The 14431-nt window shown below is 36.8% G+C and overlaps 2 protein-coding genes across 2 annotated transcripts; both read right to left on the bottom strand.

Annotated features, from left to right (window-relative positions):
- Nucleotides 1-1275: 1275 nt before the first annotated feature.
- LOC122200510 (olfactory receptor 4P4-like) lies at nucleotides 1276-2258 on the bottom strand. The gene has a single exon (XM_042906175.1). It carries the CDS (start codon nucleotides 2256-2258, stop codon nucleotides 1323-1325), a length of 936 nt encoding a protein of 311 aa, XP_042762109.1. The 3' UTR covers nucleotides 1276-1322.
- A 10854-nt stretch (nucleotides 2259-13112) lies between these two features.
- Nucleotides 13113-14042, bottom strand: LOC122200468 (olfactory receptor 4P4). Its single transcript, XM_042906090.1, has one exon. It carries the CDS (start codon nucleotides 14040-14042, stop codon nucleotides 13113-13115), a length of 930 nt encoding a protein of 309 aa, XP_042762024.1.
- Nucleotides 14043-14431: the final 389 nt, after the last annotated feature.

Here is a 14431-nt window from a genome sequence, read left to right as displayed (position 1 = left end):
TTTATTTAAATTTTTTTTTCAAACGGCTCCATTTTTGTTCATTAGGATGGAAATTGAATTCATCTCTCCTGTCTATATATCAAGACAAGCTGATATGTGCAGTTTCTCCCAAATTCAGTCTCTGGTTTTTAGTTTTATGTGTTTATTTTAAGAGAGAGAGAGCATGAGCAGTGGAGGGGAAGAGAGACAGAGAAGGAGAGAGAGGGAAAGAGAGAGAATTGCAAGCAGAGCCCAACTGCAGACACAAATTCATGAACTGTGAGATCATGACCTGAGCTGAAATCAGGAGTCCGAGGCTCAACTGACTGAGCCACCCAACCGGCCACCCCCAAAAATGCAGTCCTTTTTTTTTAGTTTTTTAAATATTTATTTATTTTTGAGAGAGAGAGAGAGAGAGGGAGGGAATGAGACAGAGTGTGTGTCGGGGAGGGACAGAGAGAGAGGGAGACACAAAATCTGAAGCAGCTCCAGACTCTGAGCTGTCAGTACAGAGTCTGATGCAGGGCTCAAACTCACAAACCATGAGATCATGACCTGAGCTGAAGTGGAACGCTTAACTGACTGAGCCACCCAGGCGCCCCCACAAATGCACAGTCTTGAAGTCATTCAACTAATTGAGCTTTACTGGAAAGAGAGAAGATCTATTAATTTTCTCATTCTGTCTTTCCACATTCTGAACATATATGATGTAATAAACACTATAACGGAAATGTAAATTACCACCTGTCCCTTTGTCCCCGCCTATGAAATTTTAAGGCAGATGGGATTGGGAAAAGTTGCTGTAACTCCCCAGAGGACCAGTGTAGCCACGCCTTCTTCTTGGCAACTCTAAAGCAAATTATCTGCCTGATTTTTTTTCATCACATAATTTATTGCAGAGTGTCATCACATGAGATTCGGATGAATATTCTACAGGAAATAAAATTCGATAATTAAAAACATTCTGTTTTAATTTCGGAAAAGCACTTTTAATCTTGTTCATTTCTCCAGAGGGCCAAAATGTTGTCAAATCCCCGTGTATCAATTTCATATGCAAATGAATGTTAAAATTCGCCGTCAGCCTCACAGCTCCATAACTGACTACTGGGTATGACAGCCCCACCGTTCACTCAGCCTGGAATATGTTTAATATGCAGATGCCCTAAGCCAATCTCAGTTCGGCTGGTAAAATTGTCACCTTGCTCACAATGCTTCGGCTCATCATCTCTGACATTCATAAAGTGAACGATTTGGTTTCGGTGATCTGAACACCAACAGAGCTCTCTGATTCCGAGTCCACTTTTACTCCTGCATAAACTTTTTAGCATATTGAATAGGACAAATCAATTGTGTTTTTCTTCTAAAAATATCATTTGAAACCAAACTTTTCTCATCGCGCTTTTCATCTCTGTATTTCTCAGGGTGTAGATTAAGGGATTGAACATAGGAGCGATGATGGTGTAAAATAGAGCGAATATCTTGTCCTCAGGGAACGTGGTCGGAGGTCGAAGGTAGGCAAAGATTGAAGGCCCAAAAAATAAGATGACCACAGTGATATGAGACCCACAGGTGGAGAGGGCTTTGCGTCTTCCTTCAGCCGACTGATTTCTTAAAGTGAATAATATGACAACATAAGACCCAAACAAGAGAACAAAGGTCACTAAAGCGACCAGACCTGAATTGGCAACCACAAGGACACCAGTGATGTAGGTATCAGTACAAGCAACTTTCAGCAAAGGGAAGATATCACAATAGTAGTGATTGATTTCGTTGGGGCCACAGAAAGGCAACTGGAATATCATAGAAAACTGAGAAAAAGAATGGACGGCCCCACCAGCCCAAGCAGCCAAGACTAGGAGATTGCACCTTGCTCTGTTCATGATAAGCAGGTAGTGGAGAGGTTTGCAGATGGCAGCGTAGCGATCAAAGGCCATGACTGTAAGGATGAAGATTTCAATCATTCCCAAAAAGTGCAAGGAAAAGACCTGTAACATGCAGTTACCATAAGAGATGGTTTTTCTGGCCAGCAGCAGATCACCTATCAGTTTGGGTGTCACACAGGAGGTGTAGCAAATGTCCATAAAGGATAAGTGACCGAGGAAATAGTACATTGGTTGGTAAAAAAGGGCACTGCATCGAATGGAGACGAGAATTAAGAGATTTCCCACCAAAATGGAAACATAACAAAACAAGAAGAATACAAAGCAAAAAATTTGTATGTTCTGGTTATAGGAAAGTCCCAAAAGAATGAATTCTGAGATGTTCCTCTGACTTCCCATAAATTGTGTGCTATGCACAGATAACTGAGTATCTGGAAAGAAAAAATTTGAATGAAAACATTGATAATATTAACACAATCATAAATAAATTTCTAATAAAACAAAAGGTTAACTCAACAAATCACAGAAGGTAAATCATAAATCAATATTATTATGTTTTTTTTTCTTGGGAATCAACTGCTTCCGCTATGATTTTTTAATTTTTTCAAATAGTCTGTCATACTGATAGTGTTAAAAGTACATTTGATTAAATTTTGAAAATATCATGATTTAAAAATTACTATTTTCCAAACAGAAGTTCTACTACTCTTATTTATAACATTGAGATAACAGTGGCATTAATTTAATGCATAAAATTTATCTTATTCCTCATTTCCCTTGTGTTCATTACTCACAACAGGCTTTTCATTCCAGGTAACGCTCTTTCCCCAGCATGATATGGAACATTCTCCTGAATTGCCTGAAGGCATACAATCAAGGAATGCAGTTGCATTTAAAAACAAAAACAAAAGCACATTTGCCTAAATTGTGCCTTGAGTGATTCGGATTGCAAGTAATATTCTTTGAAATACAAGGGTGGGAATGGAATGGGTAGCACATAACCAAAAGTCAATCTTGCTGGCTATGTTATGGCACAAAAATAGTTGAAAACACAGCACAGAGCAGTTTTATCAGTGACATTTTGAAAAAGAATTAGAAAAAATATGTACATCTCTTATTTTGGTTTTAGTGTACATGCATGTTTTAAGGTAAACTCCATCGTCATTAAACTTAATAATGGGCATAAATTAAAAAAAAAAAGAAAGCACTAATGGAAATGGAAGACTTTGTAGTCTCCCTTTTTTAACAGGAAGATAACAGGTCTTAGCCTCAAAATTGTGCACAAGTTATGCTTCCTTCATAAAAGTTAATGTGTTTCTTATATCTTTGTGTACATTGTTAGAGTTGCAGTTGTAAATCATAACTAACTTAGGAAAATACTATACTGCATTCCTTTATTATTTTTTATGTTTATTTATTTGGAGAGAGGGAGTGTGCAACAGGGACAGACGGAGAAAGAGAGAGAGAGAGTGAGAGAGAGAGAATCCCAAGCAGGATCTGTGCTGTCAGTGCAGGGCCAGACACAGGGCTCGATCTCAGGAACTGCTAGATCATTAACTGAGCCAAAATCAATAGCTGGATGCTTAACCGACCGAGCACCCCTACCTATATTGCATTCCTTCATGTAAATATACATAAAATCTGAAACCGAGGTAGTTTTTAAAATAATTACTAAATAACAGGTCTAAATAATTATTACTACATAATTACTACTCAATAATAATTACTAAATAATAATTATTACTAAATAATAAGTCCTGTTATGATAATGACTTAAATCTTAGTATTCATCGAATCCCACCGTGTTCTTTTCAGTATGGAAAGAACAGATTAAGAAAAACTAAGTGAATGTCCCAAATCAGAGAGCCAATACACTGAAAAATTTATGAACTCATCCCCTAATTCTTGTTCATTTAGTGCAGTTTCCCACAGCAAAGGGGCACGCATCTGAGAAGACAGCAGGGGAGGAAATATCATAATTTTCATCTCATGAGAGGTGACAGACTCCCAGATCGCTGTAAAATATACGATAGTTCTACGAGTGAATGCGTGGTGTAGCACATGTCCTCTTTGAAACCATCAGCCTTTCAATCTGACCACCGCAGCTGTAACTATTCCAATCTGTGTGTTTATGGAAATATCGTCACTCCTTGGGGGCACCAGAATGACAACGGCACCAACGTCCAGAGAGAGAAATTGTAGTAAGAAAAATAAATGGCATGTTTTGAGACCCTCAAAGCATAACACAAAAATGAAGCAAAGGAGACATTACCGAGTAAAACAATAAGTGATCCTACAAAAGCAATATAGACAGGATTCGAACTGAGGGAGGAACACCTGATCGGCTCAGCCGGTTGGGCTCCAACTTCGGCTCAGGTCGTGAATTTCACGGTCCATGAGTTCAAGCCCCACAACGGGCTGGCTGCTGTCAGCCCAGAGCCCGCTTCAGATTCTCTTTCCCCTCTCTCTGCCCTTCCCTCATTGTGCTCTCTCAAAACTAAATAAAACATTTAAGGAATGACGCAGAGGGTAAAGGAACTTAGAGAGCAAACGACTTGTATTCAAGCGTTGCTTATACCTCGGTAAACTGATGCTATTGGTCACCTAAGGCTTTCAGCGGTCACCTGTTTGATATCAAGTGAAATCATGTGAACTGATATGTGCCTACTTTTTTTTTTCTTTGTCTTCAATCTCGATATTTAAGCTTTATATAGAAGCTGACATCTAAATCTAAAAAACCCTTCCAGATCAGAAGAGGCAATAATCATCCAGCATGAATTTAGACTATTGCCACACCTTATTCCCCCAAATTTATGTGTTTTGTACTCTGTTACTATCCATGGTGGAATTTTAACAAGAATAAATGAGACCATTTTGGATTTCCCCATTCACACAAGCAGTTCTCACTTCTGCAGGGCATTGATCCTTTCTAATCTTGGACTTCAACATCTATAACTGTGGTCCAGACACATCACCCAAGGAAAAAATGAGGAATGCATGAGTTTATGAAACATAATCACCAAAGAAAATTGAGACTACATTGCAATTATATACCTTTTCCTTATGTTCTCTGTTCTTTGAGTGAAAGGGTTAAGAATTAAATTGTCCTCCAAATACACATACATCCTGAATCAAATCCCTTGAAATAAACAAAAGCAAAACTGCAACAGAGATTTTAGAAGGACCATCAGAACAAACCTCAATGTGGATAATATTTTGGTGGAAAATAAAATCAGTTGGGTGAAATACTGGTTACCTGGGGGAATTTCTTTACCTGTAGTTTTAAATACGTTGACTGTTTTTCATGTTACCAAAATTAAATGAAAAAGTCAATTTGTGCCTTTTGTAGTATTGTTTCACAGTCCTGTTCACCCCAGGAGTTAAGACCAGCTTTGTAAAACTACATTTCCTACAAGTCAACTGGGGTCTGTATATACTAATTACATACATTTCTACTGATGTGATCAACATGTGTCTTACTACAAACTTACCTTTCCTGATTATGATGAATCTAGAAAACTTAAAGTGATGAGTCATTTGAAAGATAGGAATTTCTTCAAAGGTGGAAGGCTGGAAGGTCACTGGCAACCTAAAAATTTTATTATTTGTAACATGTATTCTTCAAAAGCACAAACTCTATAAGACACAGTAAGAAATAAATATTGCAAAATCTCTTTAGTCTTGCTTAAATTTTGACATACCATGTAAGATTGTATATCCTTAAAACAACACAATAAATGTCAAATAGATCTAGTGAGCCTAAAAGAAGGATTTTAAGAGTGATTACCTGCACATCAGTTGTAGATGGTCTTCAAGGTAGTTTTAAATTACTCAGGAAAATGTCGTGGTCACACATACCCCCCTTCAGTTACAGTTGGTAATGCTTCACTTGCGTTTATGGTTGAAAATATGAAACTAGAAAGCAGTGATTGAAACAAACCTAAGTACATTCTCTAAAAGTATCTACAAGCACTGCTTTCCTTGAATTTCCAGGAGGAAAGTAGCACTGTTTTGCTAAGTGAATGAAGATTTAAATATTGCTGAAAATGATCCTGATTCACACAGAAGCATGTATTCACTCCACGAGTGATCTAGGATTTTAAATGCCAGTAGATCTCCCTGGCACCTGCTCATACGCAGAAGTAAACAAGAACGTTTCAAAATATATGTGCAGTGTGCATATATATATATATATATATATATATATATATATATGCCCTAGGAGTCACTCACCTTCTTTGAGTGTATGGCTGCAGGAAATTTTCTCTGCAAGAGACATAAACTGAGAGGAGATCATAAGAACATTTTGACTTTGAAATTTTAAGAAATTGTTTTCCCAGAAGCATTTCTTAAGAAATCCTCAGCAAATAATACTAATCAGCTGCCCTAGGTCATATTCCCTAGGCTCATAGGAATTTTCAGGCTTTATCTTTATTTTCTCTTTTAGCATTAGCCAAGTTCTGGGCACTGTGTCTCTAGAGACTGCTATTGTTATTCGGATCCAAAGTAGATAAAGAAATTCTGCCAGTTCTGATCAATTTCTTCCTCTGAAAAGCAGGATGGAAATTTGGGTAATCCTATGGGAGCACTGGGATTCTTTTGGAGGAGGTCCCTATTTCCAGAGAGGAGAAGGCAAAAGAAAAAGAGAGAGAGAGAGAGAGATCCAGAGTCCTAACAAAAGTCATTAACAAAAGCAACATAAGATGCATAATATTCAGTTAACAATTAAGTCAAAGACTGTCACCCCACTATTCCCCTGGACCAGTAGCCACACTCTACAGTAATTAACTGTCATTGCTCCAATGGAAGGTTGGGTTGTGCAAAGAAAAAAAATAGCAAATTAATTAAAACTTAAAACAAATTCCCCGCTCCTATCGGTAGATTGGAAAAGGACCCACCAGGTTTGGTGAAAAGTATTGGAGAGCATAATGAAGTTCGGAACCAACAAAATATGTACACATCTATTCTAATTATTACCAGGCACTTTCCTTTGTGTGGTTACAGGGCTGCAAGGTGTATAGATTCAGGATCATGTGCACTGAAATTCGGGTGGACTCCCTTTTTGCACAAAAAGTCTATATACATATGAGTTCATTTAAGACTTCAGAAAATCAGTATTTTGTAGCATCCCAGCTAGATCAGAACAATTCACTTAGTAAGCTAATCATAACATTTATAAGCATTTTTTTAATTACTATATGTCAATCACTGTTTTAAGAATTTTAAATGCATTATCTGATTTAATTCTTAAAAAAAAATTTCATGGTAATTATTGCCTCTATTCCTCAAAGCAAAAAAAAAAAAAAAAAAAAAAGGAATCTTCTAGAGTTTAAATAGTTTGTTCAAGGTAACAGAGGTGGTTTCAAAAATGATAACAATATGTCTGGTGTTCATAACATACGTAGACGTCAAGTGTGTAAAAATATTCCATCAAGGCTGGAAGGAAAGAAATAGAAGGATATTATTGCAAAGCTATCATACTGTACATAAAATGGCATCATAGGAAAACTCAATTGATTCAAGAGAAGGAAGACAAAGAAAACAGAGAAGAACAAATAGAATTAATAGAAAGGTATTACAAGATGATAGACTGACACTCAACCTTATCAATAATCGCATTAAATGGAAATAGTCTAAACAGTAAAATTAAAAAGCAGACCTTGTCAGGTAGTATACAAAGACAAAACAAAAATAAAAAACCTCTACAACCTAACTACATTTTGGATACAGAAAATTGTATTTTACATATGAAGGTACAAATAATAGTTTAAAGGTAAAAGGATAGAAAAGATAAATAATGCTAGTGAAAAGAGATGTAAAGGTTTTTTTTATTTTATCAAAGATAATTTAAGATTAAAGAATATTACTAAAGATAAAAAAGTTCATGTCATATGGGAAAGGAGTCCAGTGATCAAGGAGTCATAACTACCTAAATGTTTGTGACCCCAATAACAGGGCTTCAAAATTCATAAAACAACAACTTATAGAATCTTAAGGGAAAATAGACAAATTCACAATATAGTTGAATATTTCAGAACTCATTAATGGAACAAGTAGAAAATCAGCAAAATATAGTGGATGAGCAAAACCATCAACTGTCTTGACTTTTGTCTACATGAAGTACTTCATATAACTCTTTCAGAATACATATTCTTGCTAAGTGTACTCAGAACATTTACTATGACACATCATTTTCTGGGTCCTGAAGCAAGTTTCAATAATAAAAGGACTCTAGTCTTTCAAAGTATGTTTTTTTGATTACAGTGGAATCAAATTAGAAATAGAAAGAAATCTAGGAAATCTCCAAATATCTGGAAATCATATAGCACACTTCCAAGTAACCTCATGGGTCAAGAAGAAATCAAAAGGGAAATTAGGAAGTCCCTTTATATGAATGGGAAAGGAAACAAAATATATCAGAGTTTGTGGGATCCTGTGAATACAGGACGTGGAGAAAAATTTATTGCACTAAATATTTATACTGGAAAAGAAGAAAGGTTTCAAATTAATGTCCTCAGCTGCCAGTTTAAGATTAGAAAAAGAAGAGCAAAGTACACCAGCATGAAAAAAAGGACATAATAAAGATCAAAGTAAACATCCATGAAAAACAAAAGAAAAACAATTGGGAAAATTGAACACAAAAATCTATTAAAGAAATTCAATAAAGTTGATAAGCCTCTGGCCAGATTGATCAGGAGCACAGAAAAGAAGACACTAATTATCAATATCAAGGATGAGAGAATTGGCATTACTACAAATTTTGCAATATTAAAAGTCTACATAAGAATAGTATAAACTATTTTATGTCTAAAAATTCAGCCACTTAGATGAAAATCTTCAAGATGGGCAAAATGTTTGAAAAGACATTTCACCAAAAGACATTACAGCATTTTAGTCATGTCAAAATAAGTGCATGAAAATCTGCTCAATGTCATTAGTTATTTACAAAATGCAAATTAAAGTAGCAACGAAACATCAGTTCACAGGTTTCAAAATGGCGAAAATTAAGAAACTTAGTATATGAAGGGCGAAAGAGCAATGAGAACATTCATAAACTTCTTGTGGGGAGGTACACAAGGCGGGTATAACCACCTTGAAAAACCAGTTAGGTGGTTTCTTAAAATGTTAAACGTATACCTACAGATGACCAACCATTCCCTACATAAATATTTGCCTAACAGAACTGAAAGCATATGTTCACATAGAAGCTTACACATGAATGTTTTCGAGCAGCTTTATTTGTAATAGCCAAATAGTGGAAACAACGCAAGATTGTGGAATTTGCAGAGTGGAATACTACTCAGCAATAAAAAAGGAATCAACGGCTGTGGCATGCAACAGTATGGATTAATCTCCAAATAATTATACAGAAAGAAGCCGGCCAACATAGAATATATACTGTATGATAAATTTGCGCAAAGATCTAGAGGACACAAATTCGTCTATAAAGACACAAAGCACATCGAAAACTTTTCAGAGGGAGGGATACGCTCACCATCTCGATTATGGTGGTGGATTCCCAGGTGTATACTTATGTCACAACTTAATGAGATTGGACATTTTAAATATGTGCTGTCTGTTGTAGGTCAGTGATACTTGAATACAAGTGTTAAAAGTAACCTAGGACTGAGGAAGAGTACCCAAAGAATGAACTTGGAAGAGGAGAACCGTTGCCAAGGTTGGGATTCAGACATGGTTGGAAAAAGTGAGATTGCAGATGCTGCCAGAAAAGCCAGTCACCCAGCAAAGCGGGACGTGCCTCTCGAATGCAGTACTGTGCAGGCTTCTGGACTGCTCTGCTTAGCTTGAGTGCAGAGAAGCAGCTAAATGGGGGGCTGCACGAGGCTTGGAGTATGCAGTGGTCTTTCACAGAAGAGTTTAGTAAACAAACTTGCATGGCTGTAGGCTGGCTGGTGCTGAGTGGGGTGCTCCGATATAGTCAGGCCTTGTGAACCAAGAGGCTCTCGGCAAATGTCTGCTTCCGAGGCATCAGGAGGGTCAAGTGCTAATGCGTTTGCCTGCTCTCTCCTTTTCATGATTGTAGTTCCAAATTTCATGCCATGTAATATCCTTTGTAAAAGCGCAGGACTATATTTTAATCTATTATGATAATCTTTGTCTTCCTACTAGAGAATTTAGTCCATTGTGTTCATTTTGTCTTATATATTTGGACTACCTTCTTACCATGACTTTTGCTCCTTTTTTTTTTTTCAACTTTTCCCAATATGTCTATTTTTTCCCTCCTTGGTTTTGTTTGTTGTTTTTTTTTTTTTTTTTTTACTTTTTAATTGGATGGGTCTCCTTTCATTCCCCCAGTGTATTTTTACCTGTCTACCTGCTGAACAACCTTCCTACCGGCCTGTCTCTTTCCTGTTATTTTAGCTACATGTAAGAAATCATGGCTGTACATTGATGCTAAAAAGTGTCTGAACCTGACATTATCACCACCCCACCCCCGTCCCGCTGAATGGTACATGGTACTTACAACCTTTTTCTTCTGATCATTTTCTTCCATCTCATAATATGTCGTGGGCCAGGATCTTGTCCTCTCTTCTATGTTTCATCTCATGTTTTAGACAAGATGGCTATTTTAATACAATTTCTAGGTTTATAAATAAGTCTACCATTTCCGTCATTATCCGTTCCTCCAGGGATCCTCTTTCTTCTCAGACTTCTTCCCTTTTAATTAAAACATCCTTCACAACTTCTTTTAGTGAGTGTAGGTTTGTAGTCAATTCTTGGTTGTTTTTCACTTTTGTTTCATTGAACTGAAAAGTCCTCATTTTACTCTTCTTACAAAAATACAGAAGCCAAGGGTGACATTTTTCTTTTAGTACTTTCATTATGCAATTCCATTATCTTCTGTTTTCTACTCAATGATTTTGTTTTCTACTCAATGATTTAAATTATTATTAATTGGTAATAGTGTTTTCTATGATTCTTCGTAAGAGCAACTCTTGGGGCGCCTGGGTGGCTCAGTCAGTTAGGCGTCTGACTTTGGCTCAGGTCATGATCTCATTGTTTGTGGGTTTGAGCCCCGCATCGGGCTCTGTGCTGACAGCTCAGAGCCTGGAGCCTGCTTCAGAATCTGTGTCTCCTTCTGTCTCTCTGCCCCTCCCCTGCTCATGCTCTGTCTCTCTCAATAATGAATAAATGTTTACAAAATTTTTTAAAAAAAGCAACTTTTTCTCCCTCCTCTGAATATTTTCTAAAGATTATTTTCATCAGTTCTCAAAAATTACTAATACTTGTCTTTTTAAAAATATTTTTGTCTCACTATTACCCAAACACTAGAGTCTGACAAACATAGGTTGCTTTCTCTTACTTCATTCATGATGTCTCTTAAGAGATCTATTTTTTTTTCTATCACTCTCCTCTCTAATTCTGTGTTCTGGTAATTTGTTAACATCTGAAATTTTATTTACTGAGTTTTTCTTAAGATATAGCTACTCTGTTTTATCCATCAAGTTTACAATTAAAATATTCTTTTTTTTATTTCCTAAATTATTTTAACACCCTGGACAATTTTGAGAATCCTAATACAATATCATGCTTTTCATATTATTTTTTTATTTTTATATAATAACTATAATCATATTCTATTTGTCTCTGATAACTGCCATAAAAGCTGTCATTGTATGACGTATTCCGCTTAAAGCTGTTTCTCACATTACTTCCTCCTCTATCGGTAGTTTTGCTGTGTGATCAGGTACTTTTAAACAAAAATTAAACATTACCTCTCTCATTTTGTTCTGTTCAAGCCTGTTTATTCTAATTATGGCAGAGACAGTAGTCCCTGGAAGATGTTATTTACTATACTGTGCATTTCTGCACATGTATATGGATGGGTGACAATCCAATGATGGCATGTTATGTACAGCCTACCTTTCTTATCTGGAACCACTGCCCTTATTTGGAGCCCCCCAAAATATTTTTTTTCACTTTCAGGAGCTAAATAAAGAATGTTGCTAGTCATGCTCATTATGACAAACAAATTCATATATTCCAGTGAATATCTTACATATTACAATTTCCCAATTGTGACCACTTATGTGTGAATCTTGCTAACATAACCTAATGCTCTGTTTCTGGGGGTTGTTCTGAGTTATGAATGATCTTCTAAGAGTTTTCTTCTTTCTAAGAGCTGTGTATCTATGATAGACAGGTTGGTTTGTATTAATTAACATATTACATACCCTATTGTGAGGGTCCTAGAAGTGCCAAAAGTTTTACATATTTCTAAGCCATTTATTGCATTCATTCTAGTGGTTTTCTATTGATAATTTTTTTATTTATATAGTTTTATGCCAGTAATGTATTAGGAAAGTATTAATACAAGCATACAACCACTGCCTTAAAATGTTAAGTCTTAATTACAATATAAAGCTTGTTAAAGAAACAATTAGAGGGTCGATATTCACCAAAAGAAATGTTCATGAATATTCAAAGCAGCTACTCATAATGATCTTAATGGGAAACTACCCAAATGTCTAGAAACAAGGGAATGGATAAATTAACTGTTACATACTCATACAATGAAACAGTATATATCAATGAAGACACTCAGAAAATACACAAAACATGACGAATGAATCTCACAAACGTAATGAGCAGACACTAAGAGTGTGATCAGCATCATTATTTTTCCACAAAATACAAGAGTATGTAAAACCAGTTGATTCAGAGACAAAGATACCAATTACCTTTGGGAGGTTAGTAATTATGCAGAGAAATGAGGAGGACTTCAGGTGCACTGGTAATTTCTAACCCTTCATCTGGTTACTGATTACCGGATACCGCTCAGTTTGTGGGAATGCATGAACCATACAAAAACAAGAAGTGCAATTTTCTGTATTTAGAGTTGAGTAAAAAGCTGAAAAATGGAAGGTGATATTTTATTCAGCTCTTTAGCATTTTAAGGTGTGAAAACACGCATGCTCCATTTTATCCTTTTTTTTCCGGCACAAGAGCCAAATAGTGCTATAATCTTTCGTCTTTAAAATATCATTAATTTCATATCACATAAACACAATTCTTAATGACTATGTCAAGTGGAAGAACATCTGAATAAGAATGATACTCAATTTGTTGGTGAGCTGTTACCATAGGATCATAAAACGACAGAAGGGTGTGCTTCCTGCTTGCCCACTTATCTCTCCAAGCAGCAAGGCCAGGAGCTGATAACAATGGATCTCATCCAAGTCCTGGGTTTCGAGGAACCATGGCCTGAAAATCCGAAAAGCATCTGCAAAACTACTTTCCTTCCAAGAGTATATGACGACACCACACTTTCTTCATGGCTTTCTTCATCTCTGTGTTTCTCAACGTGTAGATCAGAGGGTTGAACATGGGGGCAATGATGGTATAGAAAAGAGCAAACACTTTGTCTTCTGGAAACGTTGTGGCTGGTCTAATGTAGATGAACAGTGCAGGTGCAAAAAACAAAGCCACAACTGTGATGTGAGCACTGCAGGTGGAAAGAGCCTTGCTGCGACTCTCCGCGGAGTAAGCCCTGACACTGCACAGTATAAAAAAGTAAGACAACATCAGCACGACGAAGGTCACCAAAGCAATTAGGCCTGAATTGGCAATGACTAGGAGACCTATGAGGTGTGTATTAGAACAGGCTAGTTTCAGTAAAGGGTACACGTCGCAGAAGTAGTGATCTATCTCATTGGGGCCACAGAAGGGTAAGAAGATGGTGAGAAGGAACTGGCTGGCAGAATGTACAAACCCCCCGGTACAGCAGGCTGTGATGATTGTGTTACACCTCTGTCTGCTCATGATGACCGTGTAGTGCAGGGGCCTGCAGATGGCCACGTAGCGGTCATAGGCCATCCCCGTGAGGATGAAGATCTCGATGCCTCCAAATAAATGTGTGCTAAAGAGTTGTGTCATGCAGCTACTGTAGGAAATGGTCTTCCTCTCTGCCAACAAGTCAGTCATTAGTTTGGGTGTCACGGTGGATGTGTAGCAAAGGTCGGAGAGTGAGAGGTAATTAAGGAAAAAATACATGGGTTGCTCAATTAGCTGACTGCCCATTATGGAAATTATTACGAGTGAGTTTCCTATCCAAATAGCAATGTAGCAAAATAAAAATAATACAAAACAAAGGGTTTCGATGTTCTTGTTTTTGGAAAGTCCCAAGAGAATAAATACAGTGACATTATTGCTTTGATCCATGGTCCAACGTAGATAGCATCCATGAAATCATCTGAAATATACAATTCATGAGGCCATATTAGAAGTGTCTCGTGGGTAGAATGATAATCATATCCTATTCAAGGAATTTACTAGGTTTAATATGCCTCATTCAAATATGTCAGAGAATAAAAATCAAGTATTCAAAGGGCCGCCTGGGTGGCTCGGTCGGTTAAGTGACTGACGCTTGGTTTTGGCTCAAGTCACGCATGATCTCATGGTTTATAAGATCAAGCCCTGCATCCAGCTTCACACTTACACTGTGGAGCAGGCTTGGGATTCTCTCCTTCCCTCTCTGACCCTCCCCCCACCCCCGAAAAATAAATAAATAAATAAATAAATAAATAAATAAATAAATATTTAAAAAATCA

The sequence above is a fragment of the Panthera leo genome, chromosome D1 (genome assembly GCF_018350215.1).
Source record: "Panthera leo isolate Ple1 chromosome D1, P.leo_Ple1_pat1.1, whole genome shotgun sequence".
NCBI lineage: Eukaryota > Metazoa > Chordata > Mammalia > Carnivora > Felidae > Panthera > Panthera leo.
Note: the sequence above shows the minus strand (reverse complement) of the source record. Positions and strands in the feature narration are given on the sequence as shown.